This window comes from Rhipicephalus microplus, unplaced genomic scaffold (genome assembly GCF_043290135.1).
Source record: "Rhipicephalus microplus isolate Deutch F79 unplaced genomic scaffold, USDA_Rmic scaffold_45, whole genome shotgun sequence".
NCBI classification, from domain to species: Eukaryota; Metazoa; Arthropoda; class Arachnida; order Ixodida; family Ixodidae; genus Rhipicephalus; species Rhipicephalus microplus.
Window position 1 is genome coordinate 601,331 of NW_027464618.1, and position 16,790 is coordinate 618,120.

At 48.0% G+C, this 16,790-nt stretch overlaps 1 protein-coding gene across 3 annotated transcripts in view; it reads left to right on the plus strand.

Moving 5' to 3' along the window:
- The window catches only part of LOC142787119 (uncharacterized), a 70,748-nt gene that overhangs the window by 42,060 nt on the left and 11,898 nt on the right, over positions 1-16,790 (plus strand). For all 3 annotated transcript variants that reach the window (XM_075884726.1, XM_075884728.1, XM_075884727.1), the window contains 3 exons: positions 158-230; positions 5,867-6,079; positions 8,592-8,863. In XM_075884726.1, coding sequence (XP_075740841.1) covers positions 158-230; positions 5,867-6,079; positions 8,592-8,863 — 558 coding nt within the window. The remainder of the gene's footprint in view (positions 1-157; positions 231-5,866; positions 6,080-8,591; positions 8,864-16,790) is intronic.

Genomic DNA, 16,790 nt, shown 5'->3' on the forward strand with positions numbered 1-16,790 from the left:
GTATGTGAAGCCCTAAAGAAAGCTTTTTGCACGAAAGAGCATCGGTCTAAAGAAGTGCTGCAGATAGCGAAAGATAAACGTGTACCACAATATGGCTAATCGACCATTGATGAATTCAAAGCACGTGCACTGTTGTTGTCTTGACTCGATGGCGCAGGTGACTCCCCTACAGTGTGGTCCAGGCGTTGAGTACATCACCATCTACTCCAAAGTGGTTGAGCTGCCCTCTGGTGAGCACATGTTGATACATTTCCAGTAGTTCTAACAAGATGTCCAAAACGTAGAGAACGATTTGTCGATAGTGCTGCGAGCATGGGAGAAGAGGTGAAAATTAGACGATTTCCGTGAAGGGAAGCCTGATGGGATGCGAAGCAGCAGCGGTGAAACGGGCATCGATGTGCGTGCTGGAAGAATAGTTTCAAGCGAAAGTAGGTGTAGCATTCGCAGATCAACGAGCCGGAACCGTGTTTTCACTCGACGTGCGGTTGAGCGGTGCGCGCGGTGTAGAGGATGAAGCCAGAGAAAAGTGTGTTGTGAGCGGGCGAAGGAGCCAGCAGCTGTGGGTGCTGCTGCGAACGTGTTGTGGTTGAGGGAGAGAGTGACGTCAGCGTGAACCTGCGAGGGAAGCGTTCAAGGGGAGCTTGGCGTTGACGCACCGCTGCGACGTGACCTACTTGGCACCACTCCAACACCTGCGGTGAGGAGCATGCATTACGGTGCGCTCGTAGGCACGCATGTAAGTATGGTGTTACACACGGGACACAGAAGGCTGCTTTGCATCTAAAAGAAAGGAAGGGACATTACGTCACGTTGCCAACATTGGTAAGCCAACCCTTTTTGAAGCCAGCCATGTCAGCCCAACACGTGACTTTCTACGTTCAGATCGCGCAAACAGCGATATTTCCTAGACTTCAGGGTGCCACGCCCCGTAGCTTTCAAACCAAACGCGCTTGTTCGACGCAGACTGACTGGTTCACGCAGAAGGCTCAAAAGCGGAACGCCACCGAAAGTACTAGAACTTACAGCATGCTCAGACGTCACGTGTTGGGCCGGCATGGCAGGCTTCACTTGGATTCACTCGTGTGACGTAGTAATTTCTCCTTTCTTTTTCCTTCTTCCATGGCTGCAAGCACTATTTACCTTGTTTTCTTTCGTGTGTAAATAAAGCCCGCCGCATGTAACAACATTATCGGTAGAAATGCGCAGTTCTTCTTGTTTGTTTTTTGTCCTTGTCGTGCAATCAATTTCCTATGCTTGATTCAATACGCAGGCAATTAGGGAGCCATCTCACTACAGGGAGCAAGGTAACACTGCGTTTACTTGTGTCAAGAAAAAAAAATGGCAGGTACCACGTACAGTGGGAATCGATTATATGGGAAGCACGACGCAGGAAGGTTCATATGCCACTATAAAATCATCCCAACGTTACGAGGCGGACTTAAACTATGCCATACATGATTTTTATGTCATAATTATCATATGTTTGTGCCTGGAATTTGTGTTTGTCGTCCATTCAAGTCACGTAATACCCAATTTGGTATATGTGAAGCTCGTGAAATGGCCGCGAGCACGCTATGAGCATAGCGTGTAGTCATCTTTTATATGACAGGCATGTCATGATTATCATGTTTGGGCGTGTCACTTACCTTCGTCGTCCGTTCGCGTCACGTAATTCCATATTTGTTATCTGAGAAGTTAGCGAAACGGCCGTGTGCGCACCATGAACATGGGATGTAGTCATATCATTACATGACACGGATGTCATGATTATCATGTTTGCACCAGTCATATACCTTCATCAAGCATTCGCGTCACGTAATAACGAATTTGGTGTAGGGGAAGCTAGCGAAACGGCCGCAAGCACATCAAGAGAGTGGCATGTAGTCGTGTTCTTGCATTACACACATATCATAATTATCATGTTTGCACCAGTCATATACATCCATATTCATTCGCGTCACGTAATACTAAGTTCTGTGTACGAGTATGTCAAGCTAGCGAAACGACCGTGAGCACACCATAAGCGTAGCATGTAGTCATAGTGTTACTTGACAAGTGTGTCATCATTATGATGTTTGCACCAGTCATATTACCTTCGTCATCTATTCACGTCACGTAACACCAAACTTGGTATATGTGTAGCTTGCGAAACAGCCGTGAGTGCACTGTGAGCCTAGAGTGTAGTCATGTTTTACATGACACGCAATTAACGATTACCATGTTTGGACCTTTCAATTACCTTCGTCGTCCGTTCACGTCACGTAATAGAAATTTTGGTACGTGAAGCTAACGAAACGACTGCGAGCGCACCATGAGCGTGACGTGCAGTCATGGGTTATGACTTATATGACATACATTTCATGACTTACACGTTAGGGCCTGTCACTCATGTTCGCCATGCATTCATTTCATACCATACCAGTTTTGCAATACGTTATGTGAACGAGACCACCGCAAGCACAGCCATACCATGACATGTAAACCTTGACATTCGTGACATACATGTCCTAATTTTCATGTTATGACTAGTCACTTATGCTCTTCATACAGTCATGTTATGCTATACCAATTGTTGCATAAATCTCATTATGAAAACGACCAGGAGAGCTAAATGTCCTAGGCGGCTAGATAGATAGATAGAGAGGTATGGTCAATGTCACCGAAGTTTGCAAATAAATGCTTCGCACCTTAAAAAAGAACCAATGTGAATTCTTTCAAATGCGAAGCATTTTTTAGTCGCACGTCCAAACCCACACTGCGCATGCTCGCGTCTCGTGCTGACCACGGAAGACAACCGCGAAACTGTCGCTCCCCTCCCCTCTTTCGCCTCGCAAGGCCGACGCAGGCACCATCTGCTAGTAAAAAAAATGGCCCCGTATCTTCATGCTAATCTGCAAATGTCGTCGAAAGACGATAGTCTTTCCTGTGGAGAGAGTGAACAAAACAATTATTTGATGTTATCCGCAAGAAAGTCGGTGAATGGTATTCTGGAGGCGCTGCGTTAGAGTGCCTCGAGCGTGCAGCGGAAGCGAACGAGCTCAAGTCACCTCACACTTGAGACATGAGCGTCATCTGGCAGTTCTCTTGGAAAACGAAGCACGTGGCGCTCTACCCCTTATCACCTCTGAGACAGGCGCCAGCCCGTCTCAGAGGTGATAAGGGGTAGAGCGCAAGGTGACGGGTAGGTGCCTCCACCGTCTCGTCTTAGCAAAGCGTTGGAAACACTCACCTTTTCGTGCAAGCGTTGCATGGTGTTGCGAAGCGCGCCTCCGACGACGTTACGAAGGGCGCCACGACTCTCACCGCTGCAACCACTATTTCGAAAGACGGCGACGCCAACACGATCCTGAAGGCGCCACTGTTTCGTACTCCGCCGGGAAGGTCACCAGCCAATTGGTAGCGTAGGTTTCTCAGCTCGCGACTGCTTCTGCGCAGAGCCGATGGACGAGCGGACGAGACGACGGTGAATTAAACAAGGTTTTTGTACACCATATATACAGAGGCGTTACAAATTCGGCACTGGGGCCGACAGCTTAGAGACCCGAAGAGCCAAGCTCTCCTCTCTAACACATAGGTCTGCTCTCAAATGGGTCTGCTAACACATAGCTCAACTGCTAACACATAGCTCAACTCTGACACACAGCTCAACTGCGACACACATGTCTGGTCTCACATAGGACTGCTAACACATAGCTCAACTGTGACACACATGTCTGCTCTCACATAGGACTGCTAACACACAGCTCAACTGCGACACACATGTCTGCTCTCACATAGGACTGCTAACACATAGCTCAACTGCGACACACATGTCTGCTCTCACATAGGATTGCTGCTAACACATAGCTCAACCCTCTATCACATAGCTCTTTTCTCTGACACACAGCTCAGCTCTCTATCACATAGCTCTCTTCTCTAACACACAGCTCAACTCTCTATCACATAGCTCTCTTCTCTGACACACATGTCTGCTCTCCAACACGTCTGCTAACACATAGCTCAACTGCTAACACATAACTCAACTCTGACACACAGCTCAACTGCGACACACGTGTCTGCTCTCACATAGGACTGCTAACACATAGCTTAACTGCGACACACATGTCTGCTCTCGCATAGGACTGCTAACACATAGCTCAACTGCGACACACATGTCTGCTCTCACATAGGACTGGTAACACATAGCTCAACTGCGACACAAATGTCTGCTCTCACATAGGACTGCTGCTCGCGACGCGCCGCAGAGCTTCTTTTATATGTACCTGGTGGATTCCTTGAGAAAACAAATGTCCAACCAGAAGCGCCGCTGGTCATGAGGGCAGACTCCTCCAATGGGGTCGCCGCTGGGCAGCGTCATTCCTTTTCATCGAATCTGGAGAGGCTGCGCTGCAGGTGCCTGCACCCAAGGACGAGTGACGTCGCCAGGCATTGCGTCAGACCCGCCAGACTGGAAGGCGCCGGTTGCTCGCTCGACGGGCTCACTGGCTTAGGTGACTCACTGCACGTGCGCAGCAGAAAGGCGCCGTCGCGTGATGACGCCGTTAAGTTGTTTATTGCGTCAGGCGGGCTCGCGTGCTGGCCTAGACAGAGATTTTCTTTTTCCGAGGCATGGACGCCCGCTGCGGACTCGCAGGCATAACAATGGTCAGCGCAGCATGATAAGCGTTATGGTCTTTAAAATTACTTATGTATGCCTTTTCTAGTAGAAGACCCACATGCAGAATATATACGTGTTGTTTGGTGTCCCAGACATGCGCAATAATTGAATAATTGCTTTTTATTTGACAATTGCACAAGTATGAACGCTAAATCTTTAGCAACATTGGTGGGCGCTGCGGATGGGGTCAGCCGTTTCAAGTACACGGGGCCGTTAAGAGTGAACTAACAGACAGTCAGTCAGTCAGTCAGTCAGTCAGTCAGTCAGTCAGTCAGTCAGTCAGTCAGTCAGTCAGTCAGTCAGTCAGTCAGACAGTCAGTCAGTCAGTCAGTCAGTCAGTCAGTCAGTCAGTCAGTCAGTCAGTCAGACAGACAGACAGACAGACAGACAGACAGACAGACAGACAGACAGACAGACAGACAGACAGACAGACCAAAGTTTTTGCGTTGAAGGTCCCCAAGAAAGACTATCGTCTTAAAAAAAAACGACTGATCGCTCTGCACAACCGTTTACTGGCCACCCCGTATATGTGGGGACTAGATCGCGAGTTAGGGATTCAGTCAAGGGCGTCTTGTCTTTCGCTTGACGTTAAAGGCAACACTTTTTCTCATTTCAATAAATAAGAATAATAAAGACAAATTAACAATTGAGCATTCCAAAACCATACCCAAATACGCAACATTCATGCGATAACCAAACCCTCTGCGAAGTGTTTACTCGAATTCGACCCGGAGAAGATGCGAGGTCAATATTTTTGTTAATGCGTTTTGCTTCGGAACACGTGATGGGCAAGCACTAGCAAAATTCTGGGTATGAAGCGAATTTTAATACGAAAGTATCATACGAGTTGAATCCAGTAGTTTTGCAATATTTTTCAAAAGTTTTCTCGAATCTTTTTGGACAAAACTACAGAAACAAAAAAAATGTTGCAGAGGGTCTCTAAGCACAGACTAAAATTTTCATGCTTTTCTTTGCCAATCGGACGTGCATCAATGTAAATGCTTTGGAACAGTGGATTACATTGTAAGCTGTTCTAGTATTGTTCTTGTCTTGTTGCTTTTACAAATGTTTTTTTTTAATTGGTCCTTTGAAGCTTCTTTTCGCGGTTTTTTTTAATCAGTGTTAAGCATGCAGCATGGTAGAATTTAGTAGCTGATTTGCAAGGCATCTTCACCATCATCGTGTACCTGAAATTTTTGTTTTGTGCAGCTCTAGAAGGTTCCCGGGAGCAGACAGGCGAAGCCCTGCGGAGTCGCCTGCTGTGGCTTGTGCTGCTCCCGCTTCTGTTCGTTGCAGCTGTGTTCATTGCGCTGGGTGCCATTTGGGTGCGGCGTCAGTACAGGTTGGCACGCAACAAGCCGTTCATCCTGGCCTCACCCCTTGCTACGTACCGCAAGTATCGAGTGGATCCAGGACCACCTGGTCAGTCGTTGTTTAGCATGTGAAACTGCTAAAAAAATAATATTTGTGAAAAGTACTTTTGATTATGAAAGTTAAGCTCATACATTATATTTCTCGTAAGGAAAATAATCACAGATGCGAGTGGTGGATGCAGTGTCTAAATCGGGATGCAGTGTCTAAATTGGGACACATGGAGGCTATTTTTCCCGAACACAGTGGTGCTGTGAATTCCAGGCGCAATTTCAATTTTCAATGTAGAGGGAGTGGGGAAGAGGGCAGCCAAAGGGGCACCGCAAACCTATTCTTGGCAGCGGTTCATGCAATGTACTGTTGGCTTAACCAGAAACTCAGATAATGTAAACAGCTTTCCTAAACACCAGCATTAAAAAAGAACACAAAAACAACAAAAAACAGGAGAGCCATAGTAAGGCATGACCTTCAAGAAGAACTTTCCGTCACCTATCCGTGTTTCCAAGGGTTCGGCTCCAAGGTATCGAAAGCTCTTCTCTTAGGTTGCAGATATGCGAGATGTCTATGCTTGAAAATTCTCATGCCTGAACGATGTTGGAAAATTTACGTGAAACCCTGAAACTTCCAAAAAGCTTATGATATGGCAATAAGGTTAAACATAACTTTCTCAACGTGGCAGTCGTGTGCGTCAACCAAAGCGTTGATGTTCCCAACCTGAATAAAGAGTACCACACCATACCGTGAAACTTACTCTGCAAATGAGCCTAACTGTCCTCAATTTCAGCAAACACCCATGAGGGGCATGCACTAACGACCCTTACAACAGCGTGTTTTAGGCTGCATGCAAAGTAAAATTATTATGCAGTAAATAAAAGAAGTGAATTGCGTATAAGTATTGACAGTTCTTGCTTTGGAGCATTTCTGTTTGTATCTTTGGGGCGTTTGCAATGGATGAAATTGAGGTGCAAGCACCGGCAGAGTATAGCAAAAAACTTTACCTAAATCAACAAATCTCACACAAAATTCTACACAAATCAAATACTATACATGCCAGTAACAACACTGTAAGCTGTACTCTATTTATGAACACTTTTAAATGCAATATCAGTCTAACCACATTGGCTTCTAGAACTCGCGTCCGTAATGGAACGTTCCTACTGTTGGTACGGCTGGCGCAATGCATCATTGCTTCTATTGATGGGTTCACTTGCTAGGCTTTTTACATTGAAAGCTGTTGTGAGATCACAATAAAGCTGGATTCTGATGCCGTAGTTGTCCACCACTGCCGCCGTCGAAGATGTTTGTGCACAAAATGTCTTACAATGGCACAGCAGGTACCACGCTTTTCCGAATAATGACAAATAATGGCATAGTAGGCGCTGCCCCACCACATAATAATTATTATTTATGGCGTGGTGGGTACCCTGAGAGTTTACTTGTGGCAGTTACCCAAATAGTTTGTTATAAAGGCTCCAAAAAGGCTTCTCTTCCAGCTTTCGCTGTCACTGTGCTGCGCGTTCTGCAATGGCCTAGTGGCGCTTTTTTAAACACCTTAACAATGTTTCGTGCTACGTCTGTAGAACAGTTTCACTACTGACGATTTGTTTCACGCAAAGAAACATGAATTAGTTAGCAGGCGTTTCTCGAGCGTTTGTGTCACAGCTATCCAGGGTCCGTCTCAACACATGAGCTTCTGTCACAGCTCCAGTGCATTCGCGCGCGTTTATTTGTCGTTTTCAAAGGCAACCTTTCAATTACTTTCCCACCCCTGTATCCATAAACGCTCCTCGACTCGACTTTTACCTTTCACCTGACGGAGTGTAGCAGTGCGCCACTGCTCGGCTGAAAATGAGGCTGCGCTACTCAAATATTGCATCAGGTCATTCCTGATATGCAGTGACTTGCCGTTATTACAGATGGCGCTTTCATCGGCTTTCTCAAGTGAAGGTCGTTGAGTGAAGGGACGTTCTAGAATACGGGGGTAAGTCTCCATAGCGGCACGGAGGCAGCCTCATCACGCGGTTGCAGTTACCGTGTTGTACGCTGAGGGCGCTCCAGTCTGTAGATCGCTGGTCCGCACTCCGGAACGACATCGTGATCGCGGCGGTCGTTGATCCCGCATTTGTAAAGCATTGCTGAACGCATAAGTGGAACTACTTCTTCAGTCGCAGAGACGATGAGCTGCCACGCTTCGGCCGTCTAGGCAGAGCTTCTACGGATTTCTTAAGTTAATTTTATCCGACTATAGCTCGGTAATGTAAAATCTGTTCCAAACAGCTCAATTAACTGTACACAGAAGCGACCACACAACATGGGCGCTATGTTGTGTGGTCTTTTATGTTGCCTGTTTACGCACTGTTTCCAGTAACTCTGCGTACTTACTAAAAAAAGCCCGCCTAGCCGCCTTCATGAAATATATGCCAAAACGTTCACACAGATCCCCTCGGCAACGCTTTGCAAGAACAAAAAGTTTGTTTGTACAAGGTTGAAGCATGGGCGTCAGTTTTGAGCTGGAAGACTTTCTGTTTCGGAGTTCAGTGTGTGTTTTATCCCAACTGTGCAGTGCTGAAAGTGGTGTACTCACGCGACAGTGAATCCCACGTGGCGGCGGTGTCCCGGTTGTGTGAACTGCTGCGACGCGAGCTGGGCTTTCGAGTGGAATGGGACGAGGCAGCCATGCACCTGGCGCACGTGACACCTGACTGGGCCATGGCCATGGCCCAGCTTCCTTGTCCCCAATTCAACCCGACTGCCAAGACGGCCCCTACGGTCAAGATGCTGGTGATCGAGTCAGATGGGGCATTGCTCAAGCACCAGGCCTACCGAAAACACAAGGTTTGCTTATCCAATCACTTGTAAAACTTGGCATAGAGACAAATGCTGATATAACAATGCCTTATTTTATGGCCATGTCTCAAAGAAGAAAATGAACGCGATATGTTTGTTTTGTGAGAAAGGAAAAACTGGGCGCTCCAGTTGACGTTGAGTATTTCGACACTACAACCAACACGCAGTTCATCCCTGCGGTTCCCTCTTTGCCTAAATTGCACCCCTGTATTGACACGCCCTTGTGAAATTGGCCGTTGTCATTTACTTATCCTCCTTTTCACTCTTTGTATTCTTTCCTGCCACCCCCCCTTTCTCAATTCCCGATTTCGCTGAAGCAAGGGTTAACTTTCCGCATGGGAACAAACTTCCCCATTTGATATTTCTCTATGGTAACAGCATACAACGGTTATAAGGTGCACTGGCATACATGTTCTGCGACGTCTCCATAACATGTAAGCTCTTGTCTCTGCATTTTCAAGCATATGAATTTATTTTCGCTGTATTTCCAAGCACACGTGTGGCTCTGTGCTATAATACCTGCTTGCCACGTAAACCGCCTGGATTTTATCCTCTCTCGGACCCGGCAGTACTTATTATTTATTTTGTTTGGATCTTTCCCGGTTTTTGTGTCAGACAAATGATTTATCGCTCACAACTAAGGACCTCCGCGCCGACACCGACGCCAGTGTTTCTGAAAAAAAAAAAAGCTCTTTATTGCTATTCCTTTAACTCTTTCCAGCACGGAGTTCACCCCTCAGGTAAACACTTTTTCTTCATTTTTTTGCCTTTTGTGACACATGAGCCCCACGTGTCGTATTTTAAATGGCGCACATTTTAAAGCTTTCGGCAATCCGACAGAGATGGCACTACTTCATTTGGACTTCAATGTGGCATGTAACGTTTGCTGTCTTTCCGCTGCCGTCTTCCTAAGGCGCGGTAGATAGTGGACCTGATATATTTATATATATATATATATATATATATATATATATATATATATATATATATATATATATATATATATATATATATATATATATATATTCTTGGTTTGGATTACCTTTATTCGGCCCGAGGAGCCGGAAGCCGAGAGCTACGATGAATGAGCCAAGATGATGATGCTACGCGACAACGATGAGGATGCATGAGCCACACATAATAATGATGATAATGTACCGGTGAAGAGGATGCGTATACTAAATGCCCACACCAATTCCTCCCACATGAAAGCGGCCAGCCTGGCCGCGACAAGTCAAGGGGACAAAGAACGTCGCATGAAGGGCTTCATGCGACGTTCTTCATATGGGAGACATGGACGACCTCTGTAGTTCGATAACGGCGATCTGCTGGGGCTACAAGTGGCGTCACGCGATAATTCACTGGTGAAGTCTCTTCAAGAACTGTGTACGGCCCGATAAACCGAGGCTGAAACTTGTCACACAAACCAGGTGTGCGAACAGGCGTCAAAAGGAGCACTTCGTCTTCAGGTTGGAAGGATACAGCACGATGCGATTCACCATAAACTAGCTTTCTGTCTTGCTGTCGGGCTTCAGTGTTTATACGAGCACGTTGGCGGCACTGTGCGATTCGTGAAACGTATTCTTCTGAAGAGGATGGAGATGAATTCGCTTGGCAGGTAAAGAAAGAGACGTCCAGGAAAGAAGTATACAGGGGAGCGTCCATAAACTAGGTAAAATGGCGAGTAGCCGGTTGTCCACTGAATGGCCGTATTGTAGGCAAAAGTGACGAATGGTAGAACGACGTCCCAGTTTTTGTGGTCTGGTTGAATATAGGCGGCGATCATGTGAGCAAGAGTGTGGTGGAATCGATCAGTGAGGCCGTTCGTCTGGCGATGATAACTAGAGGCAGTCTTGTGAGTTGTGCCGGAGGCGTGAAGAAGTTCGTTCACTAGTGGTGAAAGGACGGCCCTTCCACGGTCACTGAGCAACACACGTGGAGCACCATGACGCAGTATAATGGCTCGGAGGATGAAATCAGCAATTTCAGAATCTGAACCAGTAGTAACGGATGCCGTCTCGGCGTAGCGCGTCAAATGGTCAATGGCTGTTACTATCCACCGGTTTCCAGCGGCACTGACTGGGAGGGGGCCATAAAGATCGACGCCTACAACTTCGAATGGTGTGGCTGGGCATGGAAGAGGCTGTAGTGTACCGGGGGGAGCAGATGTTGGTAGTTTTCTACACTGGCAGGTAGTGCAGGACCCGACGTACCGAGCTACACTAGTGGTAATGCCTGGCCAATAAAACCGACTTCAAAGGCGATTGTAGGTCTCATGGTAACCAAGGTGACCAGCAGTCGGATGGTCATGAAGCGCTCTGAGGACTTCGTACCGAAGCGATCGGGGTAGAACGGGAACCCAGCGCTGACCGTCAAGATGCTAAATTTTGCGGTACAGCACCGAGTTGTCCAGCTTAAATTGCCAAAGTTGGCGACGGAGCCTTGAATTAGGTGGACGGGAAGTGCCAGTGAGGTAGCCTACTATATATCGACAGTGTGGGTCAGCCAACTCTCGAGAAGGAAAATCATGGGGGGCGTCCGAAGGCAGCTGGTCCATAGAGGCGAGAGAGGAGAGCGCCGTAGACGTGGACTCCGAGGGCGTGTTGTGCAAATTGATTGCGGAAACCCCGAGTGGAGTCGCTGGTAGGGGGCAGCGAGAAAGAGCGTCGGCGTCACTATGCTTCCTGCCACACTTGTATTCAATCTCAAAATCATATTCTTGAAGGCGTAGAATCCAGCGTCCGAGGCGTCCCGACAAGTTCTTGAGTGTCGAAAGCCAACATAAAGCGTGGTGGTCGGTCACAGTGGTGAAATGGCGGCCATGCAGATATGGACGAAATTTCTGTACTGACCAAGCGATGGCGAGGCACTCCTGCTCGGTGATCGTGTAGTTCCTCTCGGCTGCGGAGAGGACGCGGCTGGCGTATGCAACGACTCGCTCTCGCGAAGAGTTGTCGCATTGCAGGAGCACGACTCCTAAACCACGGCCGCTAGCGTCTGTGTGCAGGAAAGTCGGTGCATCATCGTGAAAATGAGAAAGTACAGGGTCGGTTGTGAGGGCACTCTTCAACCTGTCGAAAGCCGATTCACATTCCATAGACCACTGAAAGGGCATACCGGAAGCAAGTAGCTTATGAAGTGGTGCGGCTATAGAGGCAAAGTTTTGCATGAATTGCCGAAAGTAAGAGGCGTGACCAAGGAAACTTCGCAAATCTTTCGGTTTGTCAGGGCGAGGGAAGCGAAGCACTGCAGCAGTTTTATCAGGGTCTGGACGAATTCCGTCCTTGCTCACTACATGACCGAGTACCTTGATAGATCTGCTGGCGAAATGGCACTTTTTGGTGTTAATTTGAAGACCAGTGCCCGCAAGACAAGTCAGGACCTCGTCCAAGCGTTGCAGATGTTGAGGAAACGTCGATGAAAAGAAAACAATGTCATCGAGGTAACATAGGCAAGTCTTCCATTTCAGGCCACGCAGCACGGTGGCAATCATGCGCTCAAAAGTAGCGGGCGCATTGCATAGACCAAACGGCATAACATTGAATTCGTATAGGCCATCCGGGGTTGCAAACGCAGTTTTTTCTTTATCATCTTCGTGCATGGGGATTTGCCAATAGCCGAAATGCAAGTCGAGGCTCGAAAAGTATTCAGCACCCTGCAAGGAATCTAGGGCATCGTCGATGCGTGGAATGGGGTATACGTCCTTCCTAGTGATCTTATTGAGTGCTCGGTAATCGACACAAAATTGTACGGAACCGTCTTTTTTACGCACCAGGACGATGGGCGACGACCAAGGACTGGTTGAGGGTCGGATTATCTCCCGTTGGACCATATCGTTTACGTTTTCTTCAATGATTTTTCGTTCGGCTAGAGAGACGTGGTATGGACGGCGGTGCACAATGGATGTTCCGTCGGTCTAAATACGATGTGCTGTAGCGGTTGTCTGGCCCAGGGAGGATGAATGAACGTCAGAGTAGTTCATGCTTTTCCAACAAATCAAGCAGCTGCTGCTTCTGTGAGTCTGTCAAGTCTTTGTTGATGGCTGCTGTAAAGGCCGAGGAAGCAGCATGATCTGCAGGATGGCCTTTAGCGGAGACAGGGGTAGGAGGCACAACGCACACAGGCTCCAGATCGGCAACGCAGGCGACAGTAGTGCCCCGTGGCAGTAAAATTTTATCTTGTGTGATGTTGGTAGCAGCGAGGACAGTTGATCCATTGTTGAAGCGAGCCAAACCTGATGCGAGAGCTATGCCTTTATTGAGGCAACGCTGTGACGGAGTGACCAAAATGTCACCAGAGACGACGTCGTTGGACAAAACTGTGACTAATTGATGTTCGTTTGGTAGTAACTCGATGTCTAGAGCAGCGATGAGTCGAAGTGGCCTGTAGGTTTCGTCGTTGAGCAAGTAGTCCGTGTCAGTAAGATGTACGACATGTTGTGCACAACAAATAGCCGCAGAAGCAGAGGAAAGAAAGTCCCAGCCTAAAATGAGTTCATGGGAGCACGGGGATAGCACAGCAAATTCTATATGATGAAGAATTTTGTCGATTAGTACATGGGCAGTACAGAGAGCGGAAGGGCGAATCATTGTTTTCTGGGCTGTAACCAGTGTCAGTCCATCATAACGCGTCGTGACTTTTCGAAGGTAGGCACACAAATCAGCACGAATAACAGAAAACGCAGCCCCAGTATCCACCAAAGCATCAACGTCCACTCCCTCAACTGTGACCGCAATCATATTGTAGGGGCGCGCTGGAGGAATTGAAGTCCTGTGTTGGAATGCAGTTTGTCCTCCAAAAACTGTATCGCTTAGTTTTCCGCACGCCGATCAGAAGTAAGGGAAGCAGGCTGAAGAGGAGCGATGGTAGGGCGACGGTGAACAGCGTCGGGTTGATCGGTGACTACTGTGCAGTTCACCCGATGCTGGCGGAGATAGAGACCGAAGCGGCGGTGACGAATAACGGCGGCCCTGGTACAAGGCTCCTGCGGTATAGTCCTGTTCGCGTATGTCATACCCTCGGTGCTCATCTTGCTGGCGCTTGCGGCAAAAGCGTGAAAGGTGACCACGATAGGCACAATAATAGCACGGAGGCCGAGTCGATCAATAAGGAGGGTAGTAGCTTGCGCTAACTGCACCGGGAGAGAGAGCAGTCAGAGGGACCGATGACAGCTCAGGCGGTGGTGATGAAAAGCTCATGGGAAAGCTTGTGGGAGGTGCGGCAGCAACCGACGCGTATGTTCGTGGCGGGGACGTCGAGCTGACTGTGCCTGGTGGCGCGGCGGTGGTGTGCGGGAACGATGGGAGAGTACGAGAGAGAGAGGGCTGCAGGTTGGCCATCCAGGCGGGTCATGGACGTGAGCTCTTCCCTGATGACAACCCGCAATTACGTTGAAGAAGACTGAATTGGACACACTGAAGGTAGTGTTAATTCCTTTGATTCTAATTCTTCGCGTATAATCGCCCTGATCGTCTCTCGCAGGTTTGGACCAGTCGTAATACGGGCCGCGTCACTGTCTGATGTAGGCGCATATACTCAAGTTATTCGAGGCACCGACAGGTTGTCGCAAAGTCAGCAACCGTAGCTGGATTCTGGATTGCAAGGGCATTGAATGCGATGGGTGCAATTCCCTTAATAAGCTGGCGCACCTTGTCTGATTCTGTCATCGGTGTGTCAACCCGGCGGCAAAGTGAAAGAACATCCTCGATGTAGGATGTATACGACTCCCCGATGTGCTGTTTCCGAGTCACGAGAGCTTTCATTGCGAGAGCCGTACGAACAGCCGGTGTGCCAAAGACATGGCGAAGCTGATCTTTGAAAGCTGACCAGTCGGGGATGTCAATAAAGTGGTTGAAGAACCACGTCTTCGCGACACCCGTGATGTAGAATGACACGTGAGCGAGTTTTTAGGTGGTATCCCACCGGTTAGCAGCACCGACACGTTTGAAATCGTCCAGCCATTCCTCCACATCTTCCCCGCGCATACCAGCGAAGGGATGGGGCTCACGCTGGAGGCTGTTGATGACGTGAGAAGGCACGGCACGCGGTGGTGGAGTGGGAATGGCTGCAGCACTGGCCTCATCTCGGTGCGACATATTTCCGGACACCTGGCCCAAGCGGCGACCATATATATATATATATATATATATATATATATATATATATATATATATATATATATATATATATATATATATATATATATATATATATATATATATATATATATATAGATATATATATATATATATTGTGAGGAGGTTTATTAGCCGTTAAAGACAGCAACGAGACAGCGTGAAGCCGCGCCAGTAATAGTTATGGCGTTCATATGTTTTCAGCATCCCGGCGTGGCCACATTGTGGATCGTCGTGAAGAGAGGCGCATACCTGCGATCGTAACGCGCGTGGAATGACAAGTAGCCACCTGCGGCCATCAGCAGAGTAGTTGCGTCGATGGAGAAGTTGATCGCAGATGGCAAAATGGTAAGCTTGACGTCGTAGGGATCGAGATACCGGAAGGTTGGGCGTTCCGGAAGAAGAGATGCGATCCACGGGTCACGACGTTGTTCGGTGGCAATTGAGTCAAGATTTCACGATGACAAGGTCTGGAGGCACGTGTTTCCGCACGTCGGATCTGGTGGCAAAGGTGAGCGGGACAGGGCGTCAGCACCAGAGTGTTTGCGTCCGCAGCGGTATACGACGCGAATGTCGTACTCCTGGATGCGGAATGCCCATCGCGCAAGGCGGCCAGAAGGGTCTTTCAAAGTGGAGAGCCAGCAAAGCGCGTGGTGATCAGTTACTAGATCGAACGGGCGGCCGTATAAGTACGGCCGGAACTTTCCAAGTGCCCACACCAGAGCCAAACACTCTTTTTCTGTCACGCTGTAATTAGTTTCGGCTTTCGTCAGAGTGCGGCTAGCGTAGGCTACAACGTGTTCTGAATAGCCGGGCTTTCGTTGAGCGAGGACAGCACCTAGCCCGACGCCGCTGGCGTCGGTGTGCACTTCGATAGGAGCCGTCGGGTCGAAGTGGTGAAGAATAGGTGGGGAGGTGAGCAGACGGCGCAGAGTAGTGAAGGCAACATCACATGCAGGGAACCAGGAGGACAGGTTACCCAAGTTGTTCCTCTCGTGCACCACGAGCCGCCTATATCCAGCCGTGTTCACTGCCAGCGCGTCGCGCAGCCGGTAGGCCCTCCTGTCGCCTATCCGCCAGCCGTGCAGCCTGTGGCCGCACCCCTAACGTATGCAGCGCAGCCTGTGGCTTCTCCTGTCGCCTGTTCGCAAGTGATGCAGTCTGTAGCAGCGCCGTTCACATATGCAGACGCTGTGCGTAGGCTTCCGCAACTACCCCGCACCTCCACCAAATGTGAGGAGGTTTTTTAGCCGTTAAAAACAGCGACGATACAGCGTGAAGAACCGTCCAGCAATCGTCCAAGCAACGAACTGAAGCACGAGCCGACAGAGCCGGGCATTCGCGATGCTGCTTGCTGCAGGCACATCTTCTTCACTATATATATATATTATATATATATGTATATATATATATATATATATATATATAAATATATATATATATATATATATATATATATATATATATATATATATATATATATATATATATATATATATATATATATATATATATATATGTATATATATATGTATATATATATATATATATTGTCACGGTACAGCGTGAACCAAAGGCAGATAAACGTTGACACAGGGACTCTCAGCAGCCAAACAGCAAGATCGCCTTCTTTGTCTTCAATCAGCCAGAGCTCCACTACCTGGTGTCCGCCAAATCCCCTTATCGTCGTTTTGGTCCACCAGTACACACGCGTCATTTGCCCCCCCTCTAATTGAGCATCGCCCCGATGATAAACCAGTAGTGCAGTTTTTTTTCTGTTC